The 23643-nt window shown below is 44.4% G+C and overlaps 1 protein-coding gene across 1 annotated transcript in view; it reads right to left on the reverse strand.

Annotated features, from left to right (window-relative positions):
- LOC307215101 (disintegrin and metalloproteinase domain-containing protein 21-like) overlaps positions 1-23643 on the reverse strand; it is a 49851-nt gene that overhangs the window by 19083 nt on the left and 7125 nt on the right. The window contains exons 5-13 of the mRNA XM_079974280.1: positions 22568-22644; positions 20978-21167; positions 20386-20454; positions 17395-17466; positions 14830-14987; positions 11522-11606; positions 9575-9735; positions 8300-8489; positions 7080-7148 (exon numbers count right to left, since the gene is read on the reverse strand). Of these exons, the coding sequence (XP_079830406.1) occupies positions 7080-7148; positions 8300-8489; positions 9575-9735; positions 11522-11606; positions 14830-14987; positions 17395-17466; positions 20386-20454; positions 20978-21167; positions 22568-22644 (1071 nt within the window). The remainder of the gene's footprint in view (positions 1-7079; positions 7149-8299; positions 8490-9574; positions 9736-11521; positions 11607-14829; positions 14988-17394; positions 17467-20385; positions 20455-20977; positions 21168-22567; positions 22645-23643) is intronic.

The following is a 23643-nucleotide window of genomic DNA, read 5'->3' on the forward strand; positions in this document are numbered from 1 at the left end:
ATCTGGGTCTAGTACTCCAGGAGGAAAGCATCCAGGTTTTTTAAAATGAAAGATACCTTAATCATTCTTTTGTTTTTTTTTTTATAATAATTTTTATTAATTTTCCACACATAGAATAAAGAACAGTGTAACACAATATAACTTCATACTCATCGGTTCATAGCCTTTTTTCTTTGACTTCCCCATACCTCCCCATCCCTGCATCCTTGTTTAAAAATTCTTTAGCAACCCTTAAGTCCATTGTCTTAGTTCCTTTTCGTAAATATTTCTTAAGTTTTTTTGTTTACTGCTGCAATTCTTTACTTCTTACCCCCTGACATCTTAACATTCCTCAATTTTACAGTTATTTTTAAGATATATTTTGAAGTTCTTCCAGTCCTCTTCCACTGTCTCTTTCCCCTGGTCCCGGATTCTGCCCGTCATCTCAGCCAGTCCCATAAAGTCAATCACCTTTGTTTGCCATTCTTCCAGAGTAGGTAGTTCTTGCGTCTTCCAATACTTTGCCAGTAGAATTCTTGCTGCTGTAGTGGCATACATAAAGAAAGTCCTATCCTTCCTTAACACCACTTGGCCCACCATACCCAAGAGGAAAGCCTCTGGTTTCTTAGGAAAAGTCCACTTAAGGACCTTCTTAATTTCATTATAGATCATTTCCCAGAAAGCTTTAACCTTTGGGCAGGTCCACCAAAGGTGGTAGAAAGTGCCTTCAGTCTCATTACATTTCCAACACTTATTATTAGGCAAATGATAAATTTTTGCTAGCTTGACTGGGGTCATGTACCACCGGTAGATCATTTTCATAATATTTTCTTTTAAAGCATTACATGCAGTAAATTTGATACCGGTGGTCCATAACTGTTCCCAGTCAGCAAACATAATATCATGACCTATATCTTGTGCCCATTTAATCATAGCAGATTTCACCGTTTCATCCTGTGTATTCCATTTTAACAGCAAGTTATACATTCTTGATAAATTCTTAGTATTGGGTTCCAACAATTCTGTTTCTAATTTTGACTTCTCTTTCTGAAATCCTATTTTCCTGTCCTGTTTAAACGTCTCATTTATCTGATGGTAATGCAACCAATCTCGAACCTTAGGTTTTAGTTTCTCATAACTCTGAAGTTTCACCCTTTCACCATCGTATTCTATAATCTCATGATATTTTGGCCATTTAGAATCCATATTAAGCCTTTTTACTTCCCTAGCTTCCATTGGTGACACCCACCTAGGGGTTTTACTTTCCAACAAATCTTTGTATCTAGTCCAAACGTTATACAATGCTTTCCTTACAATATGGTTTTTAAAACTTTTATACACCTTTACCTTGTCGTACCATAAATATGCATGCCAACCAAAACTATTGTCATACCCTTCCAGATCCAAAATGTCAGTATTCTCAAGAAGTAGCCAGTGTTTCAACCAGCAAAAAGCTGCTGATTCATAGTAGAGTCTTAAGTCCGGCAGGGCAAACCCCCCTCTATCCTTTGCATCAGTTAAAATCTTAAATTTAATTCTGGGCTTTTTGCCCTGCCAGACAAATTTTGATATATCTTTCTGCCACTTCTTGAAACAGTCCATCTTGTCCACAATCTGCAGCGTCTGGAATAAAAACAGCATTCTAGGCAATACATTCATCTTAATAGTAGCGATTCGGCCTAACAAGGAAAGTTTCAGCCTTGACCATATTTCCAGATCCTTTTTAACTTCTGACCAACATTTTTCATAATTATCCTTAAATAAATTCACATTCTTAGATGTTAAGTTTACCCCCAGGTATTTTACCCTTTTTGTTATTTCCAAGCCTGTTTCATTCTGAAAACTCTCTCTTTCCTCCATTGTTAAGTTTTTTTCCAACACTTTCGTTTTTTGTCTGTTCAATTTAAAACCTGCTACTCGACCAAATATTTCAATTAGTTCTAATACTCTTTTAGTACTAGTGTCTGGCTGTTGCAAGGTCAATACTAGATCATCTGCAAATGCTCTTAATTTATAATGTCTAACTCCGACCTGAACTCCTTTAACCAACTGGTCCTTTCTGATCATGTTTAACAAAACCTCCAGGACTGATATAAAAAGTAAAGGGGATATTGGGCAACCCTGTCGTGTACCTTTTTCTATAGGTATTTCTTCTGTTACCACATTATTTACAATTAATTTGGCTTTTTGTTGAGAATATATCGCACCTATACCGTTTTCAAAACCTTGGCCTACCCCCATCCCTTGGAGATTCTTTTTCATAAAAGTCCAACAAATGTTGTCAAAGGCTTTCTCCGCATCCACAAAAATCAAAACTGCTTTCCTATTAATGTCAACGTCCAGCAGCTCCAAAATATCTATAATATTTCTCACATTGTCTGACATATGTCTACCTGGGAGAAAGCCTGTTTGGTCCTTATGAATCTCTTCTGCCAAAACTCTCTTTAATCTTTTTGCCAAAATGTCTGCAAAAATTTTGTAATCCACATTAAGTAAAGATATAGGGCGGTAGTTTTTGACCTGGTTCTTTTCAGTCTCTGTTTTCGGTATAAGTGAGATGAAAGCCTCTTTCCACGATTCAGGTGCCTTTTTCCCCTTCAAAATTTCATTGCAAACTTCCTTCAATGGTTGTATCAGCCATTCTTTCAGCATTTTGTAGTATTTGGCCGTCAGGCCATCTGGTCCTGGTGATTTTCCCAATTTCATATTTTGAATGGCACCCTCTATTTCTTGTTCTGTTATTTCCTCGTTTAAGATCCTTTTACTTTGTTCTGAGATTTTTGGTAAACCGTATTTTCTGATGAATTCTTCTATTTCTTGCTCGTTGGTTGGCCCTTGTGCATACAATTTCTTAAAAAAGCTTTGAAAACAATTGTTGATCTCGTTGGGTTTGTGGATAATCTTTCCATCCATTTCTAAACTTGTTACCGTATTCATTTTCTGCCTTTTTTTCAATTGCCATGACAGAAGTTTCCCACATTTATCCGCTGATTCAAAAGTTCTTTGTCTCATTTGCTTTATCTTCCATTCTATTTGTTGGTTCATGAGCTCCATGTATTGCATCTGATGAAACTTTATTTCTCTCAAAATCTCATGGGACTTTGGTTTGGACCTCAACTTCTTCTCTCCTTCTTTTATTTTTTCTAAAAATTTTTCCTTCTTTTCATTTTGTTGCTTCCTCTTAATAGAATTTTGTTGAATTAGGAAACCTCGCATCACGGCTTTGCTTGCGTCCCAAATTATTCTTTTTTCCACATCTGTTTTCCTGTTGATCTCAAAGTAATCTTTTAGTGTTTTAAGGGCCTTCTTATGGATCTCTTCATCCTTGAATAGGGTGTCATTCATTCTCCATCTAAAGGAACCAGTTGTTGTTAGTTTCATCTCCATCTTAACCGCATTATGGTCGGAGCACGTTTTTGGGCATATTTCTACTTTTTTTGTTCTTGACGCCAGACTGCTAGAAATCCAAATTTGGTCTATTCTTGTCCATGTCATTTTTGCTTCTGAGAAGAAAGTTCCCTCTCTCTCTAAAGGATTCTTTATTCTCCAGATGTCAATCAAGTCCATTGTTTCAGTCATTTCAAAAAAGATCTTTGGTAGTCTCCCTTCTTTCGAGATCACTTGTCTCTGTGCTTTATCCATGTTTGTTGAGACAACTCCATTCATGTCTCCCATCATTAGGATTTTATAATCTAAAAAGTCAACTAATGTCTCATGCAACTTCCTAAAGAATTCAGCCTTCCCTTCATTTGGGGCATAAACTCCCACAATTAATATCTTTTCTCCTTGAATTTGTATTTCAATTGCCAGGTATCTTCCTTGTTCATCTTTAAATATCAATTTTGGAGCCAACTTTTCCTTTGCATAGATCACCACACCTCTTTTCTTTACTTTATCTGATGAGATAAATTCTTGACCGAGTCTCTTATTTATCAGTAATTTCCTATGTATCCTGGCAATATGGGTTTCTTGCAAACATATTATGTCTAATTGTTCTTTCTTCAAAATGTGAAAAACCTGTCTTCTTTTCCGAGGAAGGTTCAAACCGTTACAGTTCCAGCTAAGGAGTTGCAGAGACATTTTGTATTTAGGTAGCTGTTCCTCCAACTGCTCCAAGCTTCTGCTCTTCCTCCGATGGTGGTAGTGGAAGTCCAAATGACAAATTTGCTATATCAGGTGGTTCCCTCTCCTCCACGGTTCCTTTCTGCAGATCCTCTAGGTACTTCTCCAAAAATTGTTCTTTGTCCTGAATTGTTTTTATTTTAATCTTCCTTCCTTTGAAGTTAAAGGACAGTCCTTGTGGAAACTCCCATCTGAATGGTATAGTGTTTTTCTTCAGCAGGTCTACTAAACTTTTGTAATATGTTCTCACCTCTAAAATGTATTTAGGAATGTCCTTAAAAATCTGTATCTGACAATTTTGGATCACCAATGCCTTTTGATAATGCAAATTCAATATTCTGTCTCTTTCTTCTTTTGATCTCAGTGTAATTAGACAGTCCCTTGGTTTTTTATCCTGCCTTCTACCCAGTCGAAAGGCTGATATTATCTCAAGTTCCTCATCTTCCTCCCATTCCTCCTGCCAAAAAGTTATAATGTTCTCTGTGAGAAATTTCACAAGGTTGTCCCCTTCCCCTTCAGGCACCAATCTAAATTTTAAATTCTTCTCTTTACGTTGAAGTTCCAGTAAGGAGAGGGCTGCATCATGCTCATTCACTTTTTTAATAATAGGCCCAAATTTTTCCCTTGTCTCTTCTGCCGTTGTTTTTGCACTTTCTGCAATCTTTCGTGTTTCTGAACTTTCCTGAATTAATCTATTTATAGAATCTGTGTTCGATGTAACACTAGCTGTATTCACATCCAACCTTGTTGTCAACTCTGTTAATTTTTTAGAATTCTCTGTCGATAGTTTTGTCAATGCTTCCAGGGATTGATTTATTTTAAGTAGTGCCTGAGTCATAGGATCCATAGAAGCTGGTGTTTTTTCCTGCACAGCTGCAGTTCCTGATATAGAGGCCCTTTTCTTGTGAGATTGTTTTGCTTTCTGCCTTGTTACTATCTCTTCTGTAGGGGCACTCATATCCTCAAGGTCGTTTTCACAGAGTTGATTCCCAGGTGGAAAATCCCACTGTTACTTTTTCAAGTGCAACAATTTCACATAGAACCCTCTAGAGGGAGCATTCAATTGTATCCAAATGGCAAAGATAGAAGAAAACAAAGAGGCAAGGAAGTATAACAGTAGCCAGAAATTTTCCAATATCCAAATTGTAATGTCTCTATTTTCTATGTGGCCAAAATGCAACAAAGTACGTCTAAGGTCCGGTAACTTTGTTACAAACAAGTCCCCACTTCTCAAAGTTTGACAGTTCACGTCCCGGTGTCTTGTTTGGGCAGCCCGACCCCAGGGGGTTTGGCAATGGAAGGTCTTAATTTTCCATTAATTTTCCAGCAGGTTAACAACGTTCCAATCCCTTCCCCCTTCTCCTGCCAATCTGGGGGGAGGTTTTAAGTCCGATGTCAGTTTGACAGCTTAAAAAAATTAGAAAGATTCCCTTTAAGTGCAGCTTGATTTTCGTTGCTTTATCTCTTCTGCAGTTCCGGGGAGGCAGACTTCCTTAATTTTTGCCTTTCCCGTTTTCAGCCGAATTTTTTTTTTCTAATGTCCCGTTACTTTTTCAATCTTACTCACGGGTGTTGTAATCAAATTCCAATTGCAGGAAGGAATCGGCGCTCTCCGCTCATGGCGACGCGGCTTCACTCCGCTAGCTGGGTGACGACTCTCAGCACCGCGCTTACCCCGATGCCGCTCAGAAGCCTTTAAAAAGGCTCCCTCACAGTGCCGGGGGGCGCAAAAGGTGCCCACCGAATCTCCTTTGTTCACAGGCTCCGCGCCTGTGATTTTAGGGGTCCCCCGCTTGCCGTAGCGGGTAAGACCCGAACTAACGAAGCAGTCCTGCCTCGGAGCTCGAGGCTCGGATCGCCATTAAGCGCTGGCGCCGACCTTAATCATTCTTTTGAGCTCATTATAAATTACATCCCAAAATTCCTTTATTTTCTTACAGGTCCACCACATACCGTATTTTTCACTCCATAAGACACACTTTTTCCTTCCTAAAAAGTAAGGGGAAATGTCTGTGCGTCTTATGGAGTGAATGCGTGGTCCCTGGAGCTGAATTGCCCAGAGGCAAAAAGCAGATCATGCTTTTTTTTTTGAAAGAGGGAAGTGGGTGTTGAAACAGAGTGATTGGGGAGAGAGATAAGGGAGGCTAGAGATAAAGGAGGCTGCCTGGGAGGCGGGAGGTAAAGACAGCAAACTTGCAAAGGGGAGAAACAGGAAGACTAAAGCAATAAGGAGAGAAATTAGAAGAACAGGAGGAGCAAAAAACTGCTCCATCTAAGGAAAAGACACTAAGGCAAACAAGAGGGAAGGGAGTGTTGAAAGGAAACAGGGGATTGGTGGGATCGGAAGAGAGATAAGGGATGCTAGCAGAGGCTGCCTGGGAGGGGGGAGGTAAAAGCCCATGGATCCTCAGGATTTTTGCATTGGGTCACCCCAAATTCACCATCAGATCACATAGCATGTCCATGGCTACAGCCTGCAGCAAAAAAACCACGCACCCACTGTTGCGTGGGGCCACAATGGCGCAAAAACGTGGTTACAAAGCACGGATCCACATGGATCCTCAGGATTTTTGCATTGGGTCAGCCCAAATTCACCACCAGATCACATGTCTGTGGCCGCAGCATGAACCACAAAAATCATACATCCACTATTTCGTTCAGAATTTTTTTCTTCTTGTTTTCCTCCTCTAAAAACTAGATGCGTCTTATGGAGCGAAAAATACGGTATGTGGCATTCAGCCTTCTGCTTCCCCACATCTCCAGCAGTTACTTGAAATGTTCTTATACATTTTAGATCGTTTTAGTGGTGTCAACTCAACTTCCAGCTACCCTCAACCCTCACTCCCAGGGGGCCACTCACCATACAACAACAGGAAGATCTACATTAGGCTTTGCAGAATCTGTGCAGGCTCCATGGGGCCAGAGCAGTGCTCTTGAATGACAGCAACAAAGGGCAGTTGGTTTTAGCCACAACTTACCTCCAGCCTCTTCAGTTCTTGTACTCTGCTTTCCGATAGCGAAGCAACGTCCTGCAGTTCTTTTAGGTCCTTTTCCAAGAAAGAAAAAAGAAAATTACAGAGTCTCCCGTCTCACCCATGCTTTCATTTCTGCCAGTTTTAAAATACAGTGGTACCTTGGTTCTCAAACGCCTTGGTACTCAAATGCCTTGGTTCCCAAACGCCAAAAACCCAGAAGTAAGTGTTCCGGTTTTCGAATGTTTTTCGGAAGCCGAGCATCCGATACGGCTGTCGGCTATTGCTTCCGGGACGCCTGCACCAACCGGAAGCCGCGACTTGGTTTTCGAACATTTCGGAAGTCAAACGGACTCCCGGAACGGATTAAGTTCGAGAACCAAGGTACCACTGTATTTTGTGCTTTTGTTTTTGTTTTTGCTATTTATTTTGCGTTTTTGTTTTTGAGGATCAATGGTCTTGTTAGGTAGTAAAATTCATGTTAAATTGCCATTTTAGGGGTAGTTTTTAAAAGTCTGGAACAGATTAATCCGTTTTGCATTACTTTCTATAGGAAAGAGTGCCTTGGTTTTGGAACGCTTTGGTTTTGGAATGGACTTCCGGAACAGATTAAGTTTGAGAACCAAGGTACCACTCTCTCTATAAATTTTTAAAAAACCTTTATCATTCTGTGCATTGGTTTGTGAAACAGAAAAACAGGAGATACTTGTGAGCATTCATCTCAGTTGGTTTGGACAAAGTTTGTAGGGAGATTCTACTACGTTTGCTGTTTAGTGGGCATTCATTCTGATTTGTGGATGTGGAGATCATTTTACAAAATTTATTATACTGCTTGATTGTAAATGAACAACTCCTCCTTGCCAAAAATATAAAACGAAGCATTAATATTCCAAAAATGATTCAAATCAACAGTAGCCAAAATGTATTCTAAGTTCTAATCTGCCATCAAGTCACCAGGGGATTCTCAACCAGAGAAGACACATTCAATCTATATGCTCCCCCTGGAATGTATTCCAGGATTTGGGATTTTAAAATGAGAATTAAACTGGAGATAATGTGCCTGGGAAGCAAAGTTAAGTTCATGTTTTAACGAAAGGAGTTGTTAATTTGCTAACAAAACAGGATGCAAGAACCTTAGGGCAGATAAAAAAGCAAGGAAACTCCATGCCCGTCAAGGCAGAAAACATATATATTTAATAACACCCCCTGCACACATAAGCTCTAACCTCAGGCCTACCACAGTCACATTCTTCCTCGCCTTCCACCACTCCGTTTCCGCACATCTTTATGTTAAATGTATCCTTAGAGTAGCTTTCAAATGAGTCCCTAGGCAGATTCAGCAAACAAAATTTTCCCCGGTTTGCTAGGAATTCGTAATATGCATTTTTGCTGCAGTTACTAAATCGGTGACACCCTCTGCAATAAAAGACAACAAACTGTTAGCAGAACAGCAGTCCTTTTATTTTACTTTTTATTTCCACGCTGCTCGTTAACAAACAAAAAGGCTTCCTGGGTGCTTGACAAATGAAAGTTAAAATTGCAGCATGTAAAATGGAACGCGGCCATAAAATCCAAAATGATTAAAAGAGCCTGAGAATAAAATAGGCAAGGGAAAAGAATGGTGCAAAGGGCATATAAATAACTTAAGCCTGGGGAAATGAAAAGGACACTTGCCTGCTCCTGAAAATACCTCGTTGGGGAGGGAATTCCACAACCTGGGGGCCACCACCAAGAAGGATGTCTCCCTGTGGCATCTGCCCCACCTCATCACGGCTAGGACCCTCGTACCTATGGGGTCGCCTCTCCTGGTATGCCCCACGGAGGACCTTAAGGTCCATAAATAGCAACACCCTAGAGGTCCCAGGCCCTAAGGAAGTCAAATTAGCCTCAACCAGGGCCAGGGTCTTTTCAACACTGGCTCCGGCCTGGTGGAACACTCTTGTTCTTAAGTTGTACTTTAATCAATTGTTTTAACACCTGGTGTTAGCCGCCCTGAGCCCAGTCTTGTCTTGGCTGGGGAGGGCATGGTATAAATAAATTTTATTATTATTATTATTATTATTATTATTATTATTATCATCTGGTGGAGAAGAGGCTCTGGAGGTGATCTTGAGACTCAAGCAGGTATATATGGGACAATCCTTCAGGGAATGTGGACCCAAAACATTCAAGGTTAAGACCAGCTTTGGAAACAGACTGGTGTGATATGATCATATTGGTCAGTCCCAGTTACCAATCAGTTCAACTGAAATCATTGGGTCGTGCTTCTCCCCAAAAATAAATATGTCTGAGGGGGGGGGGGTTGACTGGTCAAGTTAAAGGACCCCTGGACAGTTACGTCCAGTCTAATTCGGCTATAGGGTGTGGCGCTCGTCTCTGCTGGTGCTGGTGTTTGTCTGCCGGCAGCTTTTCACCTCTGACTGGAGAATATAACCAACAAAGATGCTGTATTTCCAGGGTCAAAACTACAGCGGTCGAAAGAGGACTGACCCCCTACTTACGCAACAGCTGAATGCATGATGCATCGGCCACCCTCCGAGGTGCAGGTGCAGTCACACCTTCTGCCTTTAAGCTCTGGACGGTCATCATGAACAAAGCCAAAGACGGCATGGCCCAGCTGATGGGCGGCTGATACGCCGTCATTTGTTAAAGACGAGGATGTCTGTATGCAGGGAAGGAAAAAGAAGGACAGGGAATTGAGCCCAAAGGCGATTGAAACCTTTCTGAGAATGCGCAGCATTTGAGGAACTTCAGTAACATTTGCAAGTTAGACATAAGAGCCAAGATATAGTAAGAAAAAGTTAAATGATGATAAAAGTGTGTATTGGCAATAAGTAATATGAAATTGAAATAAGGAATAGATGGGAGGTCAAGTCTATAGTGTTAAGACCAACTTATGTTTTATTGTTTGTTGGCGCTGTGGGTTAAAGCCTCAGCGCCTAGGGCTTGCCGATCGAAAGGTCGGCGGTTCGAATCCCTGCGGCGGGGTGCGCTCCCGCTGCTCGGTCCCAGCGCCTGCCAACCTAGCAGTTCGAAAGCACCTCCGGGTGCAAGTAGATAAATAGGGACCGCTTACCAGCGGGAAGGTAAACGGCGTTTCCGTGTGCGGCTCTGGCTCGCCAGAGCAGCGATGTCACGCTGGCCACGTGACCCGAAAGTGTCTCCGGACAGCGCTGGCCCCTGGCCTCTTAAGTGAGATGGGCGCACAACCCCAGAGTCTGTCAAGACTGGCCTGTACGGGCAGGGGTACCTTTACCTTTACCTTTTTAAGAAAATTTTGTGTTTATTGTTATCCCTGTGTGTAATTCTGTATCTGTGTTTTCTTTTCTTGCTGTATCAATAAAAAATAAAATAAAATAAAATAAACCTTTTTGAGAATGCAGGAGTGCAAAGGACTGCATGCGAATTGTGGTTCCGCAGGGGGAGGAGATTATCCAACGCTTTTTGCAAAAAAAACAACAACCCATTTTGGGTTGCACAATAAAGCGGCAAAACAGCAGCTCCAGGTTTATGCAGGGTTAACTCCATAGGCTGACCCTCGTTAGAACAGAATGCTGGACTAGATGGGCCATTGGCTTGTGGATCCAGCAGGGCTTTTCTTACATTGTCGATATAAATGTTATCACAGGGAAAATCAAAGACGTTTATCACCATGTTGTGACTTGTACACAGAAATTGGAGGAAATAGATAAAATGTTGAGTCGTAAAACAAAGGTCTGATTTTTCAGTATCCAATGGTCATACGGTTTCATTCTGTTCAGTTGGTATTTTGTGCTGTTGGTCTTGTCATTATTATTATTATTATTATTATTATTATTATTATTATTATTATTTCAGACTACTATGGAGCATCACTGAAAACCTATTAATTTTAAAAGTAGTATACAGTGGTACCTCGGGTTACAGACGCTTCAGGTTACAGACGCTTCAGGTTACAGACTCTGCTAACCCAGAAATAGTACCTCGGGTTAAGAACTTTGCTTCAGGATGAGAACAGAAATCTCACGGTGGCGGTGCGTCGGCAGCGGGAGGCCCCATTAGCGAAAATGGTGCTTCAGGTTAAGAACAGTTTCAGGTTAAGTACGGACCTCAGGAATGAATTAAGTTCTTAACCTGAAGTACCACTGTACAGAGAAGCCGCAAGCAGCCTATGTTAACAGCTGGTCAATAGAGGAACAACTGTCTAGAAACTGGTGCTGGAATTTTGAATTTAATTTCCCCCTTCCCTCCTTGTCCCCTCCGCCTTGTGTATTGTGTTTTTATTAATTTCATTCTTTGTTTATTAGAATATGTAAGCCTGTCTTGTTTGGATTTCACGTAAACTGCTCTGGAGGGAGTCTTTTTGGCTGGAAAGTGGGGTACAAATAGATGTGCATCATAGCTTAACGCTAGTGTATAAAAACATGGAACTGGCAAGGTCACATCAAATAATGTGCCACACCACTTACTCTGACAGAAGAAACTGAGACATAATCCTGAAGACAAAAACGTTCTTCCCACGAGTTCCCAAAGGAATTATGTTGACCCACAGCCCTAGAAAAGAGAAGATGTCGAAATTCAGGGCATAACTGGGTCCTTAAATTATAGGCGCAAGGATGGGTGCAATCAGCACCAAAACCACTTGGACCAGCATCATCTGATGCTGTGCTTCTGCCGTGACACTTATAGCATGGCATTAGTGCCCCAAACGCAGCCAAATCCCAACCATGAAGTCAACCGGGCATTGTTAGACTGTGGCACTCCCTGCTACAGGAGGCAACGATGGCCACCAACTTGGATGGCTTGAAAAGAGGAGTGAGGAGATGCGTGGAGAAGAGTTCTTTCGATGGCTACCAGCCTTGATGGCTACTCTCTGCCTTTACCGTCGGGGTCAGGAGTGCTTCTGAATGCTGGTTGCTGGGAACCGCAGAAGGGGAGAGGGGGCTCTTGTGTTCGAATCCTGCTTGCGGGTTTCCCATTGAGGCATCTGGTTGGCCCCTGCAAGAAGAGGATGCTGGAAGAGAGGGGCCATTGGCCAGATCCAGCAGGCTCTCATTTTTTAAATTTGATTTTTGAACAGTTTTATTTGAGTTTGGGATTTTTACATACAGTATATTATCTCCTTCCAATTTTTGAATTTCCCATACAATTTTTTCCTTTCCCTCCCTTCCACACGACCACCACCCATATGCATTGGAAGGGTTCAAACAATTATCCTCAGCCACGGGCATAGTGTCTTTAGTTTCCACCGAATGTCTTTTGTTCCAGTAGTTTCTATCCATTGAAGATAGAGGTTCTATCTGTTCCTTATCGTGATGGGCTTGACCTCCCACGTTGTTTCTTGTGACACGACTGAGACAATGTCAGATTGAATAAGTTCAAACCAATAACTATTCCATGCCTCTACTGTCCATTTTTCTCTCTCTTTCCAACCTAAAGCTATCGTTGCCTTTCCCACTAATATAGCTTTGAAAATAAACTGGTCCCCTTTCTCTATAGCCGTGTTTCCAAGAATACCCATTGTCATGAAATCAAAGTCTATTGAAAGCTTCACTTTAAACAGTTCATTAATAACCTTTAGGATTTTATTCCAGAATTCCTTTACCTCTGGGCATTCCCAGTAGGCTGTCATTATGCACCTAGCCAGCAGGGAGCATTGCACTTAGCGGCACTGCTAGCCAAACACGCAGACTGTCAGGAGTTCATCCTACACTCGAGTAGGACCCTGGCAGAGACACGTGCCCGACTGGCATGTTCCCTCCCCTCCTGGCTGATCGTTTGGGAGCCTCAAAAGCTTTCTTCTGCCCGAACATCACAGCGACGGATGCCAGCCGACACCGGCACACTTCGGGATCCGCAGAGTTTGTGCGTCATGCGTGGCAGACCTCAGCAACTCAGCATTTTGGCTAATCTACTTTATTTACATATAAACACACACGGAGCACTGCAACATGTCTCCCTCTCTCTCTAGCATCAGACAGCAAAGAGAGAAAGGACAATAGTCCCAATTCACGGAACACAGGAACACAAATATCCTGTCTCCGTCACTTCCCACTCCGTGGAGTCAAAACATACACCGTCATGTGAAAGACAACAATCCATGACTGCAATCACAGAGAAGGAATTCTAACACAGACTGCATCCCCTCCAACACTTTCCCCAGCGAAAACAGGGGAGTCCTATTCTGTTAGATTTGACCAGCTCCGGCCCATCTGGAGCTGGTACAGGCTCGTCTTATCTTGAGCCCAAGCAGAGCATAGTCCCGCAGACGAAAGGATAAGCAGGTAATGTGCTACATGCTGAAGTTTATTTACAAGCTATGCTGAGAGCATACAAACATACATCTTGCCTCTGTGAGAGCAGAGAAGCAACTTCCCTCTCGACACAAAGAAACCGAGAGAACACTGAAAAACAGGAAATCAGTGTACGTCACATCCAGTCTCCCATTCCCGTGGGAACCCAACAGTAACTTGAACTGTGGAATGTCAACATTGTCTTGTGACATGCAGTTGCTGCTCAGTGAGGGAAATAGAAACCAACATATTCCTCCCCTCCACCATTTTTCCAGCGAAGGGAAAGTGGGACATTCAGGGATCCAGTCAGAAAAGGCAGGTTGGGGGAGAGATGATGGATGTTGTGCATGGAGATGGCTAGAGAAAAGTGTGTCTCCCTCTCATGACAGTGAAGCCCAATGGGACCATCCTGTGAAGTCAAACGGCTGGGGCTGGACTCTTGGGACCCTTCCAACTCAACAATTTTCTATGCTTTGTAGGAAGGTTCAGAAGAGGCCAATGAGTACTTCACACAGGGCATAGTTGTTGTTTAAAAATGTATTATTAAATATAGTGCCCATAATCTATAATATACTATACATTCAGATATTGAATTTCTAAAAGAAATGGGGGAAATGTTGATATTTCTTGGGGGACAGGAGGCGGGCAGGTGTGGAGGACTCCCTGGTCCTGAATGGGGTAACTGTGCCCCTGAAGGACCAGGTGAGGAGCCTGGGAGTCATTTTGGACTCACAGCCGTCCATGGAGGCGCAGGTCAATTCTGTGTCCAGGGCAGCCTCCATCTGGTATGCAGGCTGAGACACTGTCTGCCCGCAGACTGTCTCGCCAGAGTGGTGCATGCTCTGGTTATCTCTCGCTACTGTAATGCGCTCTACGTGGGGCTACCTTTGATGGGGAGCAGGAAACTGCAATTAATCCAGAACACGGCAGGTAGACTGGTGACTGGGAGTGGCTGCCGAGACCACATAACACCAGTCTTGAAAGACCTACATTGGCTCCCAGTACATTTCTGGGCACAATTCAAAGTGTTGGCGCTGACCTTTAAAGCCCTAAACAGCCTCGGTCTAGTATCCCTGAAGGAGCGTCTCCACCCCCATCGTTCTGCCCGGACACTGAGGTCCAGCTCCAAGGGCCTTCTGGTGGTTCCCTCATTGCGAGAAGCAAAGCTACAGGGAACCAGGCAGAGGGCCTTCTCGGTAGTGGCTCCCGCCCTGTGGAACGCCCTCCCACCAGATGTGAAGGAAATAAGCAGCTATCTTATCTTTAAAAGATATCTGAAGGCAGCCCTGTTTAGGGAAGTTTTTAATGTGTGACATTTTGATGTATTTTTAATCCTTGTTGGAAGCTGCCCAGAATGGCTGGGGAAACCCTGCCAGATGGGCGGGGTACAAATAAATTATTATTATTATTGATATTAGCAGCAGCAGGCAGGCAAAGCAGGGTGACCAAACACTCCCAGCAACGCAAATGGGGAAGAGTCTCACGTGAATAAAGAGGCGTGGTCGAAATGGACTTGGGTCCGAAGCTCAGAGGTGATGTAGTCATGAAACGCTTGCAAACCGGCATCGCTGCCTGCCAGATCTTGCCGTGTCCACACCTCTATTCCTGTCAAAACAACGTGAAGACCTATGTCGTCATATATCTGAAAACAGAAAATAGGAAATCGTGTGCTTATAAAAACATACTGATAATATATATAGAGAGAGACATGTGCACAAGATAGCGTGAGACTCTTAATCTCAGGGTCATGGGGTTCAAGACCCGTGTGGCGCAAAAGACCCAACCCCCAGGGTCCCCTTCCAGCTCTACAATTCTATGGTTCTATAGGCAGACATAGTTATAATAATGCTGATCTACCTTACAGGGTTGTTGTAAGACAAAGCATGTGTTAAGTGCTTTGAACACATTATTAATAATATTTATTTACAGTGGTACCTCTGGTTGCGAACGGGATCCGTTTCAGAGGCCCGTTCACAACATGAGCAGAATGCAACCCATGCCTGCACATACGTGGATCGCGATTCGCCGCTTCTGCGCATGCGTGTGACGTCATTTTGCACATCTGCGCATGCGTGAGCGGTGAAACCCAGAAGTAACCCTTTCCGGTACTTCTGGGTTGCCGCGGGACACAACCTGAAAACGCTCAACCTGAAGCAAACATAACATGAGGTATGACTGTATTTATTTATTGTTATTATTATTAAATACATTTCTATGCCTGATGCCCTGGCAGTTCACACCAAAGTAATCAATTTATGTGTTCAGAGTCTCTCCCACCTGCTACGCTGCAGAGCTCAGTCTTCTTGTAGTTTGACTACAGAAAGTCCCCAAGCTACAGGAAAGTGGTGTATCGAGTCAAGGCTTGAGACACGCAAGGCAACTTGTTAAATCTTAGACTCATAGAATTGTAGGGAATCATAGAATCATAGAGTTGGAAGAGACCACAAGGGCCATCGAGTCCAACCCCCTGCCAAGCAGGAAACACCATCAGAGCACTCCTGACATATGGTTGTCAAGCCTCTGCTTAAAGACCTCCAAAGAAGGAGACTCCACCACACTCCTTGGCAGCAAATTCCACTGTCAAACAGCTCTTACTGTCAGGAAGTTCTTCCTAACGTTTAGGTGGAATCTTCTTTCTTGTAGTTTGGAACCATTGCTCCGTGTCCGCTTCTCTGGAGCAGCAGAAAACAACCTTTCTCCCTCCTCTATGTGACATCCTTTTATATATTTGAACATGGCTATCATATCACCCCTTAACCTCCTCTTCTCCAGGCTAAACATGCCCAGCTCCCTTAGCCGTTCCTCATAAGGCATTGTTTCCAGGCCTTGGACCATTTTGGTTGCCCTCCTCTGGACACATTCCAGTTTGTCAGTGTCCTTCTTGAACTGTGGTGCCCAGAACTGGACACAGTACTCCAGGTGAGGTCTGACCAGAGCAGAATACAGTGGCACTATTACTTCCCTTGATCTAGATGCTATACTCCTATTGATGCAGCCCAGAATTGCATTGGCTTTTTTAGCTGCCGCATCACACTGTTGGCTCATGTCAAGTTTGTGGTCAACCAAGGGACCCCAAGGGTCATCTAGTCCAACCCCCTGCAAGGCAGCAATAACTGCTTACTACTTACCCTATGCATTAGGAGAGACTCTCACCCATTATGCAAAAGGTGTGGCAGGAGTCTAACCTAATCAGGTCACACCAGGGACATTTTATTTGATTTAATTCACACAGAAATGGGGAACTACTTCCTTATTAATGAAGGTTTAAAATGGAAAATGCTTAAATGGTGTATCGCTAACACTGGGTTTGCCCCACAGTAGTTAACACAGTAGAAAACTACTGTGGACTCTGAGCTCTTGCCAAGCTGATAATTCACTGTTGTTTGCTGCTAGCTAACAGGTGAGTGTTGTAAGCTTAAATCAGCTGAAAAAGGCATTGAGCTGCAAATTCACCTTCTTGAAAGGGTTGTGACTGTTAGTTTTTCTCTGAAAGCGACAGAGAACAGAAGTATGTGATAATAGCTCTCCAAGAAACTGGAATGAGGGAGAGAGACACATTTTGATTTCTGGAGTTATCTTTTGTAACATGCTGAGCCTGTGCTGGACAGCACAATACATCGTAGGGATGTTTTGGGTGTATATTTGATGTTTTAATTCTGTTATGAAGAAAGTTCTGCAAGTTCTGCAAGTGAAAGTTTGGATAATGTTTTTATGGGCCAGGACAATGATTTCTTCCAAAAGGAGCCAGTTCTTATGCTTCCAGTTCCTTCAAACTGCACAGTATTAATACCTGCAATATGTTCAGCTTATCACCCTTTTCATTTGACTATTGCGGCAAGAAAGTTTCATTCCCGCTAACACATAAATCCCCCTTCTCCCTCTTTGCAAAAGGGTAACTCTTCCCCAAAGACCAGAGCGTCTCACAGTGCTTTTGCATGCAATGTGCCCTTTGCCCTCCATTCTTGAAGTTAAGATCATGCTTTTCACCTTTTTCCTCTCCCAGGCAAAACAAAGAACATTATTCAGAAATTTCCAATAAACATACTTACATTGTGAAGGACAGATAGAATCTGAAGCACCATCAATATCACCTGAGTCACGTTTTTCTTTTTCTGCTGATACTAAAATAAAAGAAGTTCTTTATAAGCTAGGGCTGACATCTTTCTTTATTGCATTTGACCCCCCCTCCAACCCCAGGCGACACCCAAGTGGAATAATGACTCAAGATAGCGTGTTAAGGGATTAAAATTTTGGCCACAACTTTATTAAAACTTCAGATGTAGGAAGACCTTGGCTTAGGCATTGGGCGCTTATTCCTCCCAGTCCCCGGCTGGAGATCTGGGGAACATCAGGGCTATCCAGAATGTGTGGGGATTGGGCTGGCTCTGGAGAAAGTCTGTTCAAGCAGAGAGCCCATCCCCCAATTCGCTGCTACATGGGGGAGACCAATGACAGCCTCTCGGCTTATGGCCAATGACTCCCCTCAAAACAACCGATTTAACGGGGAACCCTGGGATCGACGCCACAGGGGGGCATGCATCACCGCTTCACGCCCCCACCCCCCATTTAGGGGAGATAGACTAAAGCAGGCTCATCCAACAGGTAGATCACTGGATGTCTGTGGTAGATCACTGGTAGATCACTGGCTCCCCTAAAAAAAAGCTCAACATTTTTGCCCTGCATGGCTTTTCCCCTCTCTAAAAAAAAGGAGGTCAACAACCTTGACTTGAACCCCCCAAAACGGGGTAGATCACTGTCAGTCTCTTGGGAGTTGGCCACCCCTGGACTAAAGGATTCTGCCCAAGGCCTGAAACCACCAAAGTTGTGGCGTTTTGCTACGGGGAGGCGAAACCTGCCAATGCAGGAAAATCCCTTCCTGGCCCTTCAACAGCGACCATAGCGTAGCAGCGCCCGCATACCTGTGAAGAAGAGGTTAACCTGCGAAAGAAGGCTTAACTGAGGGAGGGCAGGGTGGGAGAAGCTTGACCGGGAACTCCCAGGTAAGTTCCACCCACTATTGTGTGGGCAGGGCGATCCCTCCCCTTACCTGGCCAACTCTCTCCTGGCAGCGCCTCCCCAGCTGGGATTGGGTAACTAGCAGAGTGTCCAGCGTGGGGTGGGGCGCAAATCCAGGCTGTACTGCCGGGAGCCATATGGGGTCTTGGGGACTGCGCACGACCACGCAAAAGGTGTCCCCCCCATTTGATGTGGGGAGCAGTCATTCTATTTTATCTTGAAATGCTTTTGAAGACTGCCAAAACATGCCACACCACAGGGCATTCCAGGCAGGTGCTGTCTTTCGATAAAATTCCACTGTCAGGGTAAGTAATTAGGCTCTCTTCAGCCAGTGTGGTGTGGTGGTTAAGAGCGGTAGTCTCGTAATCTGGGGAACCGGGTTCGCTTCCCCGCTCCTCCACATGCAGCTGCTGGGTGACTTTGGGCTAGTCACACTTCTCTGAAGTCTCTCAGCCCCACTCACCTCACAGAGTGTTTGTTGTGGGGGAGGAAGGGAAAGGAGAATGTTAGCCGCTCTGAGACTCCTTAAAGGGAGTGAAAGGCGGGATATCAAATCCAAACTCTTCTTCTTCTTCTTATATTAACTTTTTCAATCCGCCAATCAGTGAGAAGAATTGTTTGTCCTCTAATCTGAAAGTCAATATCCCTCTTTTTTAAGCCTATGATGTTGAGTGGACTTAAGCACTGCAAGGAAGCTGCTAAGCAGGCAGACAGACATGCATAATAATAATAATAATAATAATAATAATAATAATAATAATATACGCCCATTGCAAAAGACTGGGCTGGATGAATCCCAAGCCGGAATTAAGACTGCCAGAAGAAATATCAACAACCTCAGATATGCAGATGACACAACCTTGATGGCAGAAAGTGAGGAGGAATTAAAGAACCTTTTAATGAGGGTGAAAGAGGAGAGCGCAAAATATGGTCTGAAGCTCAACATCAAAAAAACAAAGATGGCCACTGGGCCCATCACCTCCTGGCAAATAGAAGGGGAAGAAATGGAGGCAGTGAGAGATTTTACTTTCTTGGGCTCAGTGCAGATGGTGACAGCAGTCACGAAATTAAAAGACGCCTGCTCCTTGGGAGAAAGGCAATGGCAAACCTAGACAGCGTCTTAAAAAGCAGAGACATCACCTTGCCAACAAAGGTCCGTCTAGTTTAAGCCATGGTTTTCCCAGTAGTGATGTATGGAAGTGAGAGCTGGACCATAAAGAAGGCTGATCGCCGAAGAATTGATGCTTTTGAATTCTGGTGCTGGAGGAGACTCTTGAAAGTCCCATGGACTGCAAGAAGATCCAGCCTCTCCATTCTGAAGGAAATCAGCCCTGAGTGCTCACTGGAAGGACAGATCCTGAAGCTGAGGCTCCAAGACTTTGGCCACCTCATGAGAAGAGAAGACTCCCTGGAAAAGACCCTGATGTTGGGAAAGATGGAGGGCACAAGGAGAAGGGGACGACAGAGGACGAAATGGTGGGACAGTGTTCTCGAAGCTACCAGCATGAGTCTGACCAAACTGCGGGAGGCAGTGGAAGACAGGAGTGCCTGGCGTGCTCTGGTCCAGGGGGTCATGAAGAGTCGGACACGACTAAACAACAACAATAACAACACGCCCATTTGGCTGGGTTTCCCCAGCCAGTCTGGGTGGCTTCCAACACAATATTAAAATACAGTAATGCCTCAAACATTAAAAGCTTCCCTAAACAGGGCTGCATTCAGATGTCATCTAAAAGTTTGGTAGTTGTTGTTCTCTTTGACATCTGGTGGGAGGGCGTTCCACAGGGCAGGTGCCACTACCGAGAAGGCCCTCTGCCTGGTTCTCTGCAACCTTGCTTCTTGCAGGGAGGGAACCGCCAGAGGGCCCTCGGAGCTGGACCTCAGTGTCTGGGTAGAACAATGGGGGTGGAGATGCTCCTTCAGATATACTGGACCGAGGCCGTTTAGGGCTTTAAAGGTCAACACCAGCACTTTGAATTGTGCATAACTCTTACAGGCGGAGAATACAGGTTATCGCCACTTACGATGGAATTGTCGCAAACAGCAAAATACTCTAGGTATCTGGATGGCGCATCAGCTCCGGGAAACTCTGTCTGAAATGAAATGCACACAGCTCAGGGTTTGTGGGGGGCAAATCAAAGCAATGTAGAGCTGCAGACATTGTACCACTTCCTCAGGCAATCCATCGGGCTGGAAGCGGAAGATGCAGCTGGCAAATCTGATGGATCTAATGTTGGGTGAAGCCCAGTCAAGCCCAACGGGGAAGAGTAATGATACACTGGGCGAGAGACTTTGGGTGTAATATACAACTTACAGCATGGGAGAAGTTATGGAATTGGGATTTAAAATTCACAGCGTGTTACACGTTGAAAGAAAATTAGAGAGGCATAAATGTACCTGAGGCTGCTTAGACCATTGTTTCCCAAACTTGGGTCTCCAGCTGTTTTTGGACTACAACTCCCATCATCCCTAGCTATCAGGACCAGTGATGGGATTTGTAGTCCAAAACTGCTGGATGCTCAAGTTTGGGAAACCCTGTCTTAGAACATGGACACCCCCCCCCCCGGTGGAATAGTGTTTCCACTGACTCCTCAGGTTTCGTGGACGAAAGCTTACCTTCTCCTCGGAGGACACTGTGGCTGGAGTAAATTCTATCTCATGCCTTGGCAGCTGCTTCTGGGGGTCAGGGATCCCTCTGCATGGCTCCTGCTGTTCTGGGGCCATGCGGTAGAGAAAGTGCTGGTGCGTAGAGGAACCCTCAAAAGGATGTATCTCATACTGCAGTTGTCCAATCTGTATATGTCCCCTGAAAACCAAAATGAAAGGATAATTAGGAGTGGTTCGGCAAGCTCTACAGTCGTACCTTAGATTCCGAGTGCCCTAGAACTCAGATGTTTTGGCTCCCAAATGCCGCAAACCCGGCTTGTTCCAGTTTGTGAATGTTGGAACCAGAATGTCCGACAGGGCTTCTGCGGCTTCTGATTGGCTGCAGGAGCTTCCTGCAGCCAATCAGAAGCTGCGATTTGGTTCTTGAATGTTTTGGAAGTTGAAACGGACTTCCGGAACAGATTCTGTTTGACTTCCAAGGTATGACTGTACAAGGAATCCAATAATAATAATAATAATAGCTTATTTTATTATTATTGTACTTTTTCATGCAATGGATAAGGGAGAAGCTTTTGTGAGACCTTGAGCTCTGCTGAGGAAAGGTGGGTATTATGTACTGAGTTGAATAGGATCCAAACTGCAGCAGTCTGATTGGTCCTAGAACAATAGGATTCAGAATGCAGCAATCTGATGGATCCTAGAACAATGCAGCAGTATGATTGGTTGGCAGAAACCACCCAATCATGCTCCAGATATAAGTGAATCCACAACCTGATTGGCTTACAGTAGGATTCCAGAATTAGCCAATCATGTGCAGCCCATTGTGTAAATAATATATATAAAGCAGATACTTTGAGGGGACTTCCATTCATTCCTCCTCACCACTATGAGCTGAATAAAGAGCATGAAATCACTTTGCGACTCTGAGTATATTTCAGTGGGATACATAATAAAAGTCTGGTCGGTCTACATAAAAGCACAACAACATTCAATACAATGAGACGTGAGACAGAAAAAAGATACAGGCTTGTTGGCAGGCGGAAACTGTATGTGGAAGTTTTGGTTCCCACCTCAAAAAGAAGTTCCAAAGGACATTCTTAGAGAGACAAAAGATGCTCTGCCCATTAGCCGCAATGTGGGAAGCATCTCCCCCCTAAGTACTGGTACTTAAAGGTAAAGGTACCCCTGCCCGTACGGGCCAGTCTTGACAGACTCTGGGGCTGTGCGCCCATCTCACTTAAGAGGCCAGGGGCCAGCGCTGTCCGGAGACACTTCCGGGTCACGTGGCCAGCGTGACATCGCTGCTCTGGCGAGCCAGAGCCGCACACGGAAACGCCGTTTACCTTCCCGCCGGTAAGCGGTCCCTATTTATCTACTTGCACCCGGAGGTGCTTTCGAACTGCTAGGTTGGCAGGCGCTGGGACCGAGCAGCGGGAGCGCACCCCGCCGCAGGGATTTGAACCGCCGACCTTTCGATCGGCAAGTCCTAGGCGCTGAGGCTTTAACCCACAGCGCCACTGGTACTTAATGCCTCCTTTATCCTAATTCCCCCCCCCATCAGCCACAATATTTTCAACGCCTTGCAGAAATGGACATTACCAAAGCCCATGGCAGGTAGACAGGATGACGTTGGAGTCTGGCAAGGCTTCTACATATCCTCCGTAATAGCAGTCAACCTGTAAGGTTCAAAAACAGCCCTTTGAAACAGGTCGGAACAGAACTGAATTGACCAGGGTTCCTTCTACCCAAAGGAGCCACTCAGTAATAATAATAATAATAATAATAATAATAATAATTTATTATTTATAACCCGCCCATCTGGCTGGGTTTCCCCAGCCACTCTGGGCAGCTTCCAACAGAATATTAAAATACAATAATCTATTAAACATTAAAAGCTTCCCTAAACAGGGCTGCCTTCAGATGTCTTCTAAAAGTCTGGTAGTTGTTTTCCTCTTTGACATCTGGTGGAAGGGCGTTCCACAGGGCGGGTGCCACCACTGAGAAGGCCCTCTGCCTGGTTCCCTGTAACTAGGCTTCTCGCAGTGAGGGAACCACCAGAAGGCCCTCAGCACTGGACCTCAGCGTCCGGGCAGAACGATGGGGGTGGAGACGCTCCTTCAGATATACTGGACCAAGGCCGTTTAGGGCTTTCAAGGTCAGCACCAACACTTTGAATTGTGCTCAGTAACATACTGGGAGCCAGTGTAAGTCTTTCAAGACTGGTGTTATGTGGTCTTGGTGGCCGCTCCATGTCACCAGTGTAGCTGCCGCATTCTGGGTTAGTTGTAGTTTCCGGGTCACCTTCAAAGGCAGTTCCACATAGAGCACATTGCAATAGTCGAAGCAGGAGATAACTAGAGAATGCACCACTCTGGCAAGACAGTCTGCGGGCAGGGAGGGTCTCATCCTGTGTACCAGATGGAGCTGGTAAACAGCTGCCCTGGACATAGAATTGACCTGCGCCTCCATGGACAGCTGTGAGTCCAAAATGACTCCCAGGCTGCGCACCTGGTCCTTCAGGGGCACAGTTACCCCATTCAGGACCAGGGAGTCCTCCACACCTGCCCGCCTCCTGTCTCCCAAAAAACAGTACTTTTGTCTTGTCAGGATTCAACCTCAATCTGTTAGCCGCCATCCATCCTCCAACCGCCTCCAGACACTCATACAGGACCTTT

Source organism: Podarcis cretensis (genome assembly GCF_951804945.1).
Source record: "Podarcis cretensis genome assembly, chromosome: 4".
Taxonomy (NCBI): Eukaryota; Metazoa; Chordata; class Lepidosauria; order Squamata; family Lacertidae; genus Podarcis; species Podarcis cretensis.